Genomic DNA, 16,889 nt, shown 5'->3' on the forward strand with positions numbered 1-16,889 from the left:
GCTAGCCCTGCTTCCCCTGATAATATAAGCCTGAAGTTCTGCCTCACATGTTCAGTTCTTGTCTGAAGCAAGAAATGATTATCATGATCAGATTCTCTCCCCACATTCAGCTTTTCTCACTGCAGACAAATGCTGATCATGAGGAGGTGAATAGGATATAGGACTTTGAGAATTCATCATTGATGGGTGGGGCAAGAACACTGCAGTCAAAGGGGTATGCAGAGTTACATAAATCCTGAACTTCTGAAGAGGAGTTTTGTTGGATTTATTGCTGCCCTCCTGAAAGATACCAATGAGAGCTCTCCTAGATCTTGCAATGTTTGTTAGCTAGAACTTCTACTGGAGATTATTCCTTTTCATCAGGTCTAGCTTATGGTCTTTTTTCCTGGCTGGAAGAGGGCAATTAAAGCCCAATCCTGGGCTTGACGCACTGGCTTAGTGCCAGCATGCACTGTCCCAAACGTACTGTGGGGCATATTTGTGAGGCCTAAAGCCGGACCAGCGCCCATGATAGCGCTGAGCTAGCCAATACTCTTACTTCACCGCCAACCTTTTGCTCGGTGCTGAATTGAGTAGCCCCATTGCAGGGCTACTTCCTTTACCCGGGAGAAGGGGAAGAAAGTCGCCTTCTCCCAAGGTGCCGCCTGCAGCTGCCGTTGGCACTCAGGATGCGGCAGTAGCCATTTTCGATGCCGACGCAGCCGCGTGCCATGGGAGCTCAGGATTGGGCTTTTAATTCCTTTACTGTGTAAACAAATGCATGATATTTTTAAAAAATATGACTTATAGCTTGCTATGTCAGGTCAGCAATAGGGGAAGCTTGCCCTTTGCAAAGAAAATGTCAATGTACAAAAATAACCATGGTTATTTTTGGAGAGACAAGATCAGCCAAGTTGTATCTTTAATTTTGTAAGTATGCTTACTTTGCAATATCCAGTGCCTTAACTAGCCTTTCCTCAGTTGTTGGGGAACCTGCAGCTTTAGACTGCTGGGCCTGAGAACTTTTTAAAGAGACAAACACATTCTGGAGAAACAGCATTCATCTTCAAAAATGATCAGTAGCACAGGATTCAAGCTTTATTTTTTTACCTGTAATCTGAAAAGTTATCTCAATAATCCCAATAATAGTGATCCCAATATCTTTGAGCCTTTGAAGAGACTCACTACATATGGGAAAAATCTGTATAATCACTCTGACATTTCCAGCACTTAAACTATATTAATTTTCAAGATCCTGTTTAATCTTACAGGAATGGTACAGCACCACAACACCAATTTATTTTGAGCTTGTCTTGGACAGGAACATAATGAAAACTGTATGATTGCATTATGAATCTTTCTCCAGAAGCTGTCTGATTTATCAGTACCTCAGTCCCTTGTCCACAGCATTTAATAGGGATCTCTACTAAGTTTCCAGGTGGCAGTCATCTTTTATAACAGAAAATTGTCCTCTCTTCTTCGCTTTTTCCTTTAAGAATTCCTCACATTTTCTTAGGGGCTGTAAATTATTTTCCTTTCTTAATTCCTGGGAAGTGAAGTGCATAACCTGGAGTTGATACCATGAGATGCCTACTCACAGGATTTCCTCACAGTTTCTTCAGATGTTATGATTCCAAGCTCTTTAAATCCACAAACTTTAAATCGGCTGCCCGGGTGGGAAGTCTCGGGACTGGAGGACGTCATCCTGGAGAGGAGGGAAACAATCCCCTAGGGGGGATCCCTTCTCCAGGGGATGGGCCCATATCCGAGCGCACTCGGGATAATCCTCGGCGGGAGGGGGGTCGGGGGCTTCTTGTAGTGGGGGATTCGATTATTAGAAACATAGAGAGGGGGATTTGTGACGGATGTGAGGACCGCATGGTGACTTGCCTGCCTGGTGCGAAGGTTGCGGACATCACTTCTCGTCTAGACAGGCTAGTAGACAGTGCTGGGGGAGAGGTAGCGGCTGTGGTGCATGTCGGCACCAATGACGTGGGCAAGTGTAGCTGGGAGGTCCTGGAGGCCAAATTTAGGCTTTTAGGCAGGAAGCTGAAAGCCAGGACCTCAATGGTAGCGTTCTCCGAAGTGCTACCTGTTCCACGCGCAGGGCCAGCTAGGCAGGCGGAGATCAGGGGTCTCAATGCGTGGATGAGACGGTGGTGTAGGGAGGAGGGGTTTAGATTCGTTAGGCACTGGGGAACGTTTTGGGACAAGCGGGGCCTGTACAAGAGGGACAGGCTCCATTTGAACCAGAATGGAACCAGACTGCTGGCGCATAACATTAAAAAGGTGGCAGAGCAGCTTTTAAACTGATCCCTGGGGGAAGGCCGACAGGAGCCGAGGGGCATCCGGTTCGGGACTCCTCATCCCTATGGGATGAGGATGGGGAGGTTAGAGAACAACAAGACAAAGGCAGGGTAGGAGAAGAAATTGGGAAAGGTAGCGTGATGGGATGTGATAGACGGTTTGGCACAATGAGAGGATGCGGGGACAAAGGAGCAAATAAGCAGCCCATCCTGGGGCATTCCGTGTATAAATGCTTTTATGCGAATGCCCGAAGTCTACGAGCAAAGGTGGGAGAACTGGAATGTCTGGTGACAAGGGAAAACATTGACATAGTGGGCATAATGGAAACCTGGTGGAATGCGGAGAATCAGTGGGATACCGCAATCCCGGGCTATAAACTCTACAGGAGGGACAGGCAGGGGCGTGTTGGAGGTGGGGTGGCCCTTTATGTTAAGGAAGGGATAGAATCCAGCAAAGTAGAGATTGAAGGTGGGTCCGACTCCACCGTAGAATCTCTGTGGGTTAAATTACCAGGCTTGTGCAGCGATGTAATACTGGGGGCGTGCTATCGTCCTCCAGACCAGAAATCTGATGGGGACCTTGAAATGAGGAAACAGATCAGGGAGGTGACAAGGAGGGGCAGGGTTGTAATCATGGGGGACTTCAATTATCCTCATATTGACTGGGTCAATTTGTGTTCTGGTCATGATAAGGAAACCGGATTTCTTGACATGCTAAATGACTGTGGCTTAGATCAGCTAGTCACAGAGCCCACCAGAGGACAGGTGACTCTGGATTTAATATTGTGCGGTATGCAGGACCTGGTTAGAGATGTAAACGTTACTGAGCCATTGGGGAACAGTGATCATGCTGCGATCCGTTTTGACATGCACGTTGGGGGAAGAATACCAGGCAAATCTCTAACAAAAACCCTTGACTTCCGACAGGCGGACTTCCCTCAAATGAGGAGGCTGGTTAGAAGGAGGTTGAAAGGGAGGGTAAAAAGAGTCCAATCTCTCCAGAGTGCATGGAGGCTGCTTAAAACAACAGTAATAGAGGCCCAGCAGAGGTGTATACCGCAAAGAAAGAAGGGTTCCACTAAATCCAGGAGGGTGCCCGCATGGCTAACCAGCCAAGTTAGAGAGGCTGTGAAGGGCAAGGAAGCTTCCTTCCATAAATGGAAGTCTTGCCCTAATGAAGAGAATAAAAAGGAACATAAACTGTGGCAAAAGAAATGTAAGAAGGTGAAATGGGAGGCCAAAGAGAGACTATGAGGAACGCATGGCCAGCAACATTAAGGGGAATAATAAAAGCTTCTTCAAATATGTTAGAAGCAGGAAACCCGCCAGAGAAGCGGTTGGCCCTCTGGATGGTGAGGGAGGGAAAGGGGAGATAAAAGGAGACTTAGAGATGGCAGAGAAATTAAATGAGTTCTTTGCATCTGTCTTCACGGCAGAAGACCTCGGGCAGATACCGCTGCCCGAACGGCCCCTCCTGACCGAGGAGTTAAGTCAGATAGAGGTTAAAAGAGAAGATGTTTCAGACCTCATTGATAAATTAAAGATCAATAAGTCACCGGGCCCTGATGGCATCCACCCAAGGGTTATTAAGGAATTGAAGAATGAAGTTGCAGATCTCTTGACTAAGGTATGCAACTTGTCCCTCAAAAAGGCCACGGTGCCAGAAGATTGGAGGATAGCAAATGTCACGCCTATTTTTAAAAAGGGAAAGAGGGGGGACCCGGGAAACTATAGGCCGGTCAGCCTAACATCCATACCGGGTAAGATGGTGGAATGCCTCATCAAAGATAGGATCTCAAAACACATAGACGAACAGGCCTTGCTGAGGGAGAGTCAGCATGGCTTCTGTAAGGGTAAGTCTTGCCTCACGAACCTTATAGAATTCTTTGAAAAGGTCAACAGGCATGTGGATGCGGGAGAACCCGTGGACATTATATATCTGGACTTTCAGAAGGTGTTTGACACGGTCCCTCACCAAAGGCTACTGAAAAAACTCCACAGTCAGGGAATTAGAGGACAGGTCCTCTCGTGGATTGAGAACTGGTTGGAGGCCAGGAAGCAGAGAGTGGGTGTCAATGGGCAATTTTCACAATGGAGAGAGGTGAAAAGCGGTGTGCCCCAAGGATCTGTACTGGGACCGGTGCTTTTCAACCTCTTCATAAATGACCTGGAGACAGGGTTGAGCAGTGAAGTGGCTAAGTTTGCAGATGACACCAAACTTTTCCGAGTGGTAAAGACCAGAAGTGATTGTGAGGAGCTCCAGAAGGATCTCTCCAGACTGGCAGAATGGGCAGCAAAATGGCAGATGCGCTTCAATGTCAGTAAGTGTAAAGTCATGCACATTGGGGCAAAAAATCAAAACTTTAGATATAGGCTGATGGGTTCTGAGCTGTCTGTGACAGATCAGGAGAGAGATCTTGGGGTGGTGGTGGACAGGTCGATGAAAGTGTCGACCCAATGTGCGGCGGCAGTGAAGAAGGCCAATTCTATGCTTGGGTTCATTAGGAAGGGTATTGAGAACAAAACGGCTAGTATTATAATGCCGTTGTACAAATCTATGGTAAGGCCACACCTGGAGTATTGTGTCCAGTTCTGGTCGCCGCATCTCAAAAAAGACATAGTGGAAACGGAAAAGGTGCAAAAGAGAGCGACTAAGATGATTACGGGGCTGGGGCACCTTCCTTATGAGGAAAGGCTATGGCGTTTGGGCCTCTTCAGCCTAGAAAAGAGACGCTTGAGGGGGGACATGATTGAGACATACAAAATTATGCAGGGAATGGACAGAGTGGATAGGGAGATGCTCTTTACACTCTCACATAATACCAGAACCAGGGGACATCCACTAAAATTGAGTGTTGGGCGGGTTAGGACAGACAAAAGAAAATATTTCTTTACTCATTGTGTGGTCGGTCTGTGGAACTCCTTGCCACAGGATGTGGTGCTGGCGTCTAGCCTAGACACCTTTAAAAGGGGATTGGACAAGTTTCTGGAGGAAAAATCCATTATGGGGTACAAGCCATGATGTGTATGCGCAACCTCCTGATTTTAGAAATGGGTTATGTCAGAATGCCAGATGCAAGGGAGGGCACCAGGATGAGGTCTCTTGTTATCTGGTATGCTCCCTGGGGCATTTGGTGGGCCGCTGTGAGATACAGGAAGCTGGACTAGATGGGCCTATGGCCTGATCCAGTGGGGCTGTTCTTATGTTCTTATGTTAACTTTGTGATGTTCCCACTGAGTGAAATCCTGCTGGGCATTTTCTAAGTCAAAATTACAGTTTCTGATAACTGAGTCTAATGAGTATAGATAACTCTTGCTAATTGGGCAAAGAGGCACTTTTCAAAGTGGTGTACACACACCATTATATTGATTTATTTTATTATGTACACTGGTTTGTGAATTACTGTTGTTGAAAAAAATTTTTTTTATATGTAGACAAACTAATATATATATTAGTTAATTATTAGTTATTATTAGTTAATTATATATATATAAGAGAGAGAGAGAGAGAGAGAGAGAGATGTTTTTCTCCCATATAAAATCTGCTGTGTACTGATTTCTGTCTTTCCAGAACAGAATAAATTTGTGCTTCCTCATAGTACCATGTTAAGTTATCCTTTCATTGATCCAAATTCTCCTGGTAAGAATTCGGTAAATTGGAAAAGAGAAGTTATTGCCCAGTGAAATTCTATACTAAGTGATTATTTTACTTAAGGCACAATCCTAACGTGTACTTAGGCCGGCGCAAGTCCCTTGGGCCAGCCTGGGAGGGTTGCAAACGTGTCGTAAGGCCTCCTTGGGAGGAAGCCAGGCCGAGAAGAGACTGATGGAAGCTCCCTCGCCAGCTTCCTCCCAGCGCCTTGCGTCGGCTTGGATGAGCTGACGCAAGGACGAAAGGCAGGGGTTGGGGAGGCGGGGAGGAGGAGGGAGGGAGGCATTCCTGGGCTGGGGAGGCCGGGCGGTGGGCAGCCCTGGGGGCAGGCAAGCAGGGAGAGGGAGGCAGGTCTGGGATCCGGCAGTTATGCCAGATCCCAACCCCCATTATCGGGGAGAACGGAGCAGCTTCAAGTCGCTCCTCCCTCCTTGACTTGTGCCACCTCCTAAGCTGCTTATGGCCCCTATCCTGCACTGGATACAGCGCAAGCCTCCTGGATAGGATTGTGGCCTTAAGCATTTAAGGTATATATTTCATGTATTTGATTTATTTATATTAGATTTTTTTTTTAACCAGGCTTTGGCTCATCTTCATTTAGTAGAATATATAGGAGAACAGACAGCTTTGCTAATAAAGGTATGCTTCATAATAAAATGTTATCACTCAGAAGGTGGAGGCCCTATATATTTTATTCAATTAAGAATTATAGTCTACTGGTAGGGATACAAGAAGGATGCTTTAACCTTCTTTACATACTACATTTTTTTTCTGGATTCAACGATAAAACCAAATATCCAGAAATGAAACGGGGTTATTTTTTTTCCTGTTATTAGATTCTGATACAGCAATACAGCAATCTTATTATTAAATATATATCAATTAGTTTTCCTCACAGGTGCCTAGCTTTTGCATTAGAGTGAGAACAATATCACCCCCAGCCAAATGAACAACTTCCTTTCCCTCAAAGAATTTGAAGTGTAAATGACAATGTCTACTTTCATTTGCTAAGGACTTCTATAATTACAGGCAAAGATGTTGGTTAGGATGGAGATGCTCTTCATAAAATTTACTTCATGTAGAACTGGTGGATGTTTTTGTGAACACGAAGTTTTGAGTATTTGCCATATTTAGCATTGGACAGGATGTAGATGGCCTATCAGCACTATTTGTTTAATGATGAAAACACTGAGAACAGAATATTGGATTCAGACTGCGGAGATCTGAGATAAAATCTCTTCTCAGCAATGAAACTTGCTTAGACTAGTCACTTTCTGTCAACCAAACCTTCCTTGACAGATCTGTTGTGAGGGCAAAATAGGAAAGCTCTGGTGGCACTTCTCTAAGCTCCTTGGAGTAAGAGTTTGATACAAATGTAATAAAAAATTGAGGAGGTAATACATTGTTAATAATAGTCAGGATAAAAAATCATTTATTTATAGCTATCCTTAATTTTAATGTACTGAAGATCAATTTAGCTGTTAGGAGTCAACTCTTTTCTGTATTTCTATGGCATCAGACACTTTTTGAGCCATTTTTTACTTTATACAGTTGAATTTTACATTACTTTTTGAACCTTTGATTTATGAGGAGAAGTGGCGCAAGCTTGGCTCTAGTTATAAAAAGATCAATCCATTAGTTTTAGTTGCAAAATAATACCTTCCAGGGCAGACGGGACTCTTATTTAGGTTTTTTTTGTGTGTGTGCCAGGTGGTTCCTGAAGACCAACGTTTGACAGTTGCTATCATTTTGGTACTCTGGGTCTCTGCTCTGGCATCATCTTTAATTGACAACATTCCATTCACTACTACAATGGTAAGTTGCTTTGGCTTCCTTCTTTTAGGGATAATAATTAGCACAACCAGCACATTATTTGAATGTTACTTGATGCCTGAATCAGTGAAGGTTTTCTTTCAGTTCTCCAATATATTAGTTGACAGAACTCTGTTTCTGCATATAGTCTACAGTTGCTTTGTTCTTTTTGAATTGATATTGCTATGAGGAGAGTTGTAACAGTTATCTCAGTGCAATAAAAATAAAAGCACTGAGAATACAAGCTTAGAGCCTTTCTTTCCTTGGCAACCTAGAATACCAGTAATCCACTGCTGCTTTTTCAGATTCCTGGTTCTCTTAAACACATTTTTTTTAGCTTTGGGCTAAAACTCATTAGTTCTTTGGTTGGTGACACTGCATTGTTTGGGATATCATCCAAGAATTAAAAGCACATCTTTACTCAATCTTAAGATAATTTGTAATGGAGAAAGCAAAATGAAAGTACAGTACTCTCAGACATGACAGTGAAAATGCCACAAAAACATTCTCATCAAATCCATACAACCTACCAGTATAATCCTCTATCTTTACACAGAGGTCTGCTGATTTTAATGAGACTTAGCCCCCTAATAACTATGATAAATATGGTAGGCACTCATTTTAAATAATGGGTTTTAACTATTGTTAGCGTAATAATTGAGGATGTATGCATTCAGAATGTTAGGTGACAAAAATTTGCAACATATTCTTCACTATAGACCAGTGTTATAGACAGCATATGTTGAGCTGTTTATATTTTTTTCTTTTATTACTGTGGCTTAGAAAGTGAGTTATAATAAATCATTGTTTCATGCTTCACCCTAGAGATCTTTCTGGCATGTTATCACTATTAAAATGTATACTATGTTTTATAGAGTCACAATAAAATCAGTACAGTATCAATTGAGAAGTAATAATTATAGTTAAAATGAATACTCAAACAGATACACACTAAAAATCTACCATGAATTCAAACAAAGATCACTCCTTGTAACTCCTTCTAAAGAAGAAGGACCTTGCCATTGTCCACCTTTTGAAAATCAACAAGATGTTTGCGTGGTAAGATCCTCTGTGGAGGGAGTTCCGTAGCAGAGATGCTACTACAGGAAAGGTCCTGCTTCTTCTTGTTGTTATTCAGCAGGACCAGATTTAATTACTTTAGGCATTCCACATCCAATTGACATCTTACTCCATAATCCTGACTTCTCACAATCCCTTGTGTGCCAACATTTGAAAATGACCAAGGTAGAAACAAAGGTTCAGTACTTGACTCAGTTCCACCACAGCTTGCTCATTCTTCCTGCTGCTACTTTCTTTCTTTCCAGTTTAGCACTAAATCATACAAACAACATGATAAGCTGACTTGTAGATAAAGTCTAAAATTGTAAACTTATAGAATTGGTTGTATTCCAATATGTAGAAATTGTAGCACAGAGTCAGCATGACTGTGATTTTTTTTTTACTTTTAAATGGAGAAAATGCATTAAAAGACAGTCTCATAATTTAGACAGTGTTCTTTCCTGTTGCTGCTGAACTAGAGGGGATTAAAGGCTCACAGCAAGGCACAACTAATATCGCATTGACACAGCAGCCATATAATTGCAGTGTGGCATAGTTAGGGCAGTCATGTTAAGAACCTGAAGCTCTGTGACTCAGAGAAAATCAATCTGTCAGATAAACAGAAATTGATGAACTGCTAGAGAAAGTGAGTTTGTCTTCAAAGAGAAAACTATAAACAAGAAGGCATTTCTCAAACCCATTTGAAAACATAAATGTTCTCTTTTTGATTAATCATTTTTATTCCTTTCATTCAGTGGCCGCCTTATTGTTTTTGGAAGGTCAGGAAAGTACAACCGTCGTGTAAGGCATGAGATTTATGGTATTACTAGGCCATTTCTTGAGGTTTCACTGAAAATTATTTTTGCCTAACAGTAAACATCCCCTTTATACCTGTGACCTCTCAATTTTTGGCCTGTTATGGAAGAAAAGAATAGATATGTGGGCCTTAGATTATTGATGTTAGCAGCTTCCATGGGACATTCCAGCTGTACTACACTAATCTTACAATATCCGTTCAGGTTGTGAAGAAACTAATCTTTCCGTTTTCTAAAAGACTTGACAGGTTCGAAACCTACAGTAGTTGTGATCTCCAATGCAGACCCTAAAGTTGTGTGTATTCCTTATATACATAACCATGATGGGCTGCCCTGCTTGCTTTCTGATCACATGTTAAACTTAAATGTACTGTGTGTAAGGGAGAACTTCATTGTTTCCTTTGAGTGCAGTCTTCTTTGTGCTGACATTTGTTGGGAGACAAAAAGGATCCTTGTCCTTCATGTTTGAATGTTCCTCCTTGTTCCTTCATGTGTGGAAAATTAGCACAACAGAGAGGGATTCTGGCGTAGCCTTGGTATACCTTTGCGCTGGTCCACATTTCTACATATGGTCCACATTTGGACATGGGAAAGCATTCAGCATTTAATTCCAACAGAACAATCCTGAGAACTATTACTGTGTTCTTTTTCTAACATGCATGTCCTATGTGCATGTATTCAGAAGTAAGTCCCAGTGAGGTTTACTTCCAGGAAAATGTCTAGACTGCAGTCTGAACTAGCTCTAACAGAGACCCATTACAGTTTAAAAAGAAATAAACATAAAAATCATTCATTCTGATACAGCTTGCCAATGCTGTATTCACCATAACTAGTCATTAAGGAGCAATCAGGGTATATGTTCATGATGATATTATCCCCATTATTATTTTAATTTCATTTTAAATTTCACAGATCCCTGTACTTCTCAACCTGAGTCAAGATCCTGATGTTAACTTACCTGTGAAGCCCCTGATCTTTTCATTGGCTATGGGTGCCTGTCTTGGAGGTAAGTGTTGTTAAGGAATTTATGCACTGCAACAGTTCCTGAGAAGACTACAATAGCCAGAGTTGAAGTGCCATGTTAAATTATTTTCTGAAACTAAAATCATGCCCTAAATTATGACTGTTGGAACAGTTTGGTTCTCTTTCTTCATTCCTTTCTTGAACAGCAGATCAATTGTGCTTTGGAATAACATTCTTTTAAATTAGTTCTCTCAGACTCCATTTAAGTCAGGGCTCTCCAGACCTAGTCCCATGGACTGCATCCAGCACCTGCCTTTTCCCTCCCCTTTTCCCCTTAATGAACAGTGCTTACCATTCCACTGGAGAGCTGTCCTTCCCTGCTGCCAATATTCCCCAAACTGAGCTCCAACTCAGTTGCTTCTGGGTTCTGTCACTCCAGCAGCCACTGCACCTAGATTTCTGGGCAGGTATGGCAGGCTGGAGCTCAGTTTGGGGGAGATCGGCAGTGGGGAAGGACAGCTGTCCGGCGGAACGGTAAACGCTGGTCATGCCGGGGTGCCTTTCACGTTGCACAGTGGTCTCTAGTTTGCAGATTTAAGTCAATAGAATTAAATTATTAATAAGAATATAAGATCTACAGCTGTTCAACCAGATAGTTTGCTGTCTAAATGTCTGATTTTGCCCCAGCTCACTGCTGGCGCACACTGTCGCAAATAAAGTACATTTGTGGGGGTTAGTGCCAGTCAAGTGCCAGAGCTGGCCCAGTGCACGTCCACGATCCCAGCGCTGGGGGGAAGCTGGCAATCCACCGCCAGTTGCTTCTTGTGAAGCGCCTGGTGGTAGAGAGGTAAGTGGGGACATGGGGGAAGGCGGGGTAGAGGTGTTCCGGGCTACATGGAGGGCGGGAGAAGGTATGGCATGGGGAGGGAGTGGGACAGGAGGGGCTGGGAGCCGGTGGAGCTTAGCTCTGCCGGATCCAGAGCCCCATGTCGGGCCACGTGGCCTGACATGGGACTCCTTGATTCTGCACAGGCTAAAGAGCTGCTGCAGAATCAAATAAGCCTATTGCAGGGCTACTTCCTTTACCCAGCAGAAGGGGACAAAAGTCCCCTTTACTTAAGGAGCTGCCAGCAGCTGCTTGGTTGCACTTAGGATGCTGCAGCAACCATTTTCGGTGCCATGGCACCCCCATGCGCCGGGCAGCTCAGGATTGGGCTGTGAGTTATGAACAGGAAAGTCCTTGGTTTAAATCTCACCTCCACCATAAACACACTAGGTGGCATCCAGCACACCCCTCTCTTTCAGTCTCAGTCAACTATATACCGTATTTTTCGCTCCATAAGACGCACCTGACCATAAGACGCACCTAGTTTTTAGAGGAGAAAAACAAGGAAAAAATATTCTGAACCAAATAGTGTAATAAAATATTTAATAAACTATAACAGAATAACATTTGAACCATGTAAAGTGAACAGCAGTCAACAGTGGCATTAAGAACCATTATCACTGTCATTAACAAATGGAGAGACTTAAAGGTTTGAGCACTCTAGTTTTCTGGAAACACCAAGAACTCATCATCGCTAGAGTCAGAATTTATGAAGCTCACAAAAGCAGGTGCACACAAATAGGGGATCACATTATCTTTCTGCTACAATGATGTTCTGCCAAATCCCAATCCACTGGGCCTCGTGCCCGCTTAAGGCTGATCAGTCCCCCTTGTGCAACTCACCAGTGCAGCAAGCAAAAATGAGTCCAGTTCCAGTCCACAGATGCCAAGTAAATCAGTCCCATCATTCAGAGTTACCAAATCAGAGTCCAGAGCCAATAAGCCAAATTACAGTCCAAGGTCAGGTTCCAGGTAGGTCAGTTAAATCCATCAGGGTATCCAAGTCCAGTCACAATCCACAGTCAGATTCCAAATTCAATAAACCCAGTCAGTCTCCTCCCCTACCTCCAACCTGCACTCCTTTAAAACCCACAAACCCTTTCTGCCTCTGGTACTCCTTATATCCCTGAGGGCCCTATTGCCTTCCAGTGGCTGCAGCTGTGCAGCACACTCTGCTGGATGCCCAGGCCTTACCCTTAAAGGGGCCACTGCTGACACCACATCTACCTCCTCACCAGATCTTCCTGGATTCCAATACAAGGGGGGGGGTGCAGATCTCCATACATACCAGTGCAAAAGCAGGGTAAAAGTGTGGGGCAGGTAAGATCTCTGTATAGACATCACAGCAAGACCATTGCAAAACCCCTTGCACACAGAACCAACAGATGGAAGTGGGGGGGGGCGCAGATCTCCATACATACCAGTGCAAAAGCAGGGGAAAAGTGTGGGGCAGGTAAGATCTCTGTATAGGCATCACAGCAAGACCATTGCAAAACCCCTTGCACACAGAACCAACAGATGGAAGTGGGGGAGGGGGTGCAGATCTCCATACATACCAGTGCAAAAGCAGGGGAAAGGTAAGTCAGCCCCAGTAGAGCCAATGGGGCTCACTCCCAGGGATGAGTGGACGGGATGAGTGGATGAGCGCCTCCTCTCCCAGGGAGGAGCCCGTCTCAGCCCCTGGGCTCCCTGGACTCACTCCCTAGGCTCGCTCCCTGGGCTCACAAGCCTGCCAGGGGCTCACTCCTAGGGATGCATGACTGGTAGCTTGAGGACCGACATAATGAGCACCCCTGCTCTAGGGGCTTGCTCAGCAAGACTGCCATCCCCCCCCTTTCCTGGGAGTGAGTCCCAGTGACTCTGAGACTTACTTCTGAGTAGACACATGGGCTTTCCCAGCGAGCCTGCCATCCCACCCACTCACCCCCCCCCCTGCTTTCCTGGGAGTGAGCCCCAATGAGTCTGAGACTTACTTCTGAGTAGACACCTGGGCTTGCCAAGCGAGCCTGCCACCCCACCCCCGCTTTCCTGGGAGTGAGTCCCAGTGACTCTGAGACTTACTTCTGAGTAGACACGTGGGCTTGCTCAGCAAGACTGCCACCCCACCCACGCTTTCCTGGGAAGTGGAGCCGAGCAGAGCGGGCAGGGGGCGGGGCCAGGGGCAGAGTTTTTTTTTTTTTTTTTTTTTGCAGTATTCGCTCCATAAGACGCACACACTTTTCCCCCCACTTTTTTGGGGGGAAAAAGTGCATCTTATAGAGCGAAAAATACGGTAATATCTTCCCACACATACATGTGCAACAAACTTCACTGTCTGTTGCTTCTCAGACTCATTTTCAGATGCATCTGTGTGTGGGTTTCTATCCCGCTGCCTGTTATAACCCAGGCTTACTTGGGTTCCCTGGCCCTGCCCATCTTAGTCCTGTCCTGACTACAGCATGAACTGATTTCCTTGGCACTTCTTTCATATTCTTGAACTGTGGTTCTTCTGCCTATGTGGGTGAATTGCCTGAACCTGGCCGATCTTTCTTGGGTTGAATTTGGGTATATTGAAAAATCTAATCTTGGTGTGCTTTTATATGGTCCTACTTGTGGGGGAAAAGGCCTGGCCCCTGCTCGTAATTGCTGGATGTTTTGTTGCTTGATCCCTTCCAGCAATTCTCCCAGCAAAGATGAAGCTCTGCTGCCAGATTATGTTTTGTTGCCCAGCTCCTTACCTTCATTTTTGTGCTTAATATGTTCTTATTGGCTCATTATTTTCTGAGCCATGAAAAGTAGCCTAACCCATGCCATGGAGTGACCTGTGAGATTCATAATGACATTAAAAGTCATTTTTCAGGGTAACAGCCACCTTCGTCTTCTTTTTCACCCTGTGTTTAGTAGATCTGGCATGGATGCCCACTTTCAACACATAAATGCCTGTATTAGTAAAAAATGACATTGTCACTAGCCTATGAAAACCTTCCCTTGGAAGGAAATGGGGGAAGTACATGACTGCCTGGGAGAAGATTTTGTCTTTTCCAAAAATGGTGACAAATAGCGTCTCTAGACTTGGGGAGAAATTGTTGTTTCCAATGATTTTTCACCAAAACTCATACTGAGTAATTGGGGGACTTCAAAATAACTAAGTACAAATCTGCCAAATTTCTGCTTTGGCTAGGCTTGTTTTCCCATTTTTAAAAAATCACTGGTACATTGGAAAATACACTTTTCTTCCCCAAGGATGGAAGGAAGGTTGCTAGTATAATAAGGAGCTTAAAGAAGACCAGATCAAATTTTCTAGTTGCCTAGTGGGCCTTGGCTCACTTTTACTTTTAACTTGGGTAAAAAACTAATGTCTTTGTTTTCCCCCAGCAAGCATTGCTTATTGTATCTTGTTCATAACCAATATTTGTGGAATATAAAACAGAATAATCAGCATGAAAATGAACTGAAGAGCAACCAGATGGCTGCTCTGTATTGTTCTTATAAATTACAAATAAAACCAAGCCCACAACACTCCTTTGTAGGATTACTTGAATAATAAAAGTTGGCAGAATATAAATCCATTTAATCTAAAATACCAGCTCATTTGTGAAATAAGCAGAATCATATATTAGACAAAGGAGTTTCCTCATTGTGGCTGCACTGAGATCCACCAAACCAAACAGATTAAAACTTTCAAAAGGATTAGATTTTAAGCCATTTCTGCCTAATGTTGCATATTTGCAACAAGGACCAGATGTGTACACCTGTGGGTTGGGCAAAAATGTTAAATACAACATTTACAACTTTCATTACTCAGATTCTATGTATTTCAATTGGCATCATATAAATGTTCAGTTTGGTCACAGATAGAAGCTTTGTGCCATTAACATGTTTGTGACAGGTGTTGCTCAGGCAGTGTTGCCTGGATGAAGGATCAGGCTGTGAAGTATTTTGAAGTATTATCTAGTAGTTTTAGTGGGATAAGTATGTATATTCTTTGTGCTTAAGTTATAACCTCTGCCCCCATAACTTCTTTGCCCGCATTGCTGTTTCTCCATAGATAAGCAAGGAAGTCTAGGCACAAAAAGAGGCAGCCAGTCCCTCTAAGCTCTGTTCGCTCAGCTCCTCTTAACAGTGTTCCCACAGCTTCCTTTTGCTGCCACCTCAGTCAGAATTTGTGCATTGTCATATCAGGAGGCTTGGCACCTGATAGTTCCTTTATTATTTTTTCAGTGCCTAATCTTACTTACTAGAGATGCAGAGAGAAAAATGGATTCTCATTGGATTTCCTTCTCTGTTGCTTGTGCCAAAGAGACAGCTGAAATCCAGAAATCATTTATTCCCAAGGGAGGCATACATTTAAATGTGTGAAATTTTTTCCTTTGTGAAATAAGCAAAATAGCACTGGCATCGCTAGGGGTGTGTGGGCCACACTAGGTGATGCTCCAGGGGGGTGATGCGCTAACATCACAGGGCTAGGAGCTACTGCATCATTCCATAAACCGTTGGATGCGGAATAGCCAGTGGAGTACAGTGCAAAAAAACAGAATTGAAATAGCTCCTTTCGTTCAAAAGTTATGGCCAAAAAACCGGAAGGAAAAAATGCATGGAGACCTATCAAAAGTGAAAGTGAGCCGTATCACATGTTTACTCGTGAGTAGGCGCACTTGCCATTGTCCATTGGAAAGGGCAGGCTGAGAGGAATCTAATGACACCAGAATGGTCCCGATCCAACGTATGCAGCCCCTCAAAAACACCTGAGAAGCTCTTCCCTCCCAGCTGCGAGTCTGAGCCCGAAACGAAGCCACGTGGCCGCGTTTACTCACGAGTAGGCGGACTTGCCTTAGTCAAGACAGGCTGAGAGGCTCCAAGGATGTCAGAATGGTCCTCATCCAATGAGTGCAGCCTCCAAAAACACCGGAGAAGGAAGTTCCTCCCTCCCAGTCTATGGAGCCCTATAGAAAGCAAAGCAGCCTCACAGTCACATTTACTTGTGAGTAGGCAGACGTGCCTTGGCTGGTGGTCAGGCCAGGCAAAGGGGAATGTGAGGACACCAGATGGGTTCTGATCCAATGGAGCTGGAGTGCAACAGAAGGCAGCCTCCCCCCCCCCCCTAAAAAGAACAAAAAAGAGGCTCGAATGGTAAGGGGAAAGTTTTCTATTTTGCACTTGCAAAGCCAGGTGGGTCTTTATTCTGATATGCCTGAAATAGAAGAACTTTAAACTGGGCACTGGGGAGGACTGGAAATCTCACTGATTCTTTTTGGGGTGTTGTTATTGCAGGCAGACTACAGAGTAAGCCCATTGACCACTATGGGACTTACTTCAGAGTAGATATGCATAGGCTTGGTCTCACAGTCTGCAATCCTACCCACACTTTCCTGAGAGTAAGCCCCATTGACCACAATAGGACTTACTCCAGAGTAGATTCACTTGGTGGAACAGGACTG

At 44.1% G+C, this 16,889-nt stretch overlaps 1 protein-coding gene across 1 annotated transcript in view; it reads left to right on the forward strand.

Moving 5' to 3' along the window:
* Positions 1–16,889, forward strand: part of OCA2 (OCA2 melanosomal transmembrane protein) — a 173,540-nt gene that overhangs the window by 115,415 nt on the left and 41,236 nt on the right. The window contains exons 19-21 of the mRNA XM_066621921.1: positions 6,517–6,576; positions 7,648–7,752; positions 10,536–10,629. Coding sequence (XP_066478018.1) covers positions 6,517–6,576; positions 7,648–7,752; positions 10,536–10,629 — 259 coding nt within the window. The remainder of the gene's footprint in view (positions 1–6,516; positions 6,577–7,647; positions 7,753–10,535; positions 10,630–16,889) is intronic.

This window comes from Tiliqua scincoides, chromosome 3, assembly GCF_035046505.1.
Source record: "Tiliqua scincoides isolate rTilSci1 chromosome 3, rTilSci1.hap2, whole genome shotgun sequence".
NCBI classification, from domain to species: Eukaryota; Metazoa; Chordata; class Lepidosauria; order Squamata; family Scincidae; genus Tiliqua; species Tiliqua scincoides.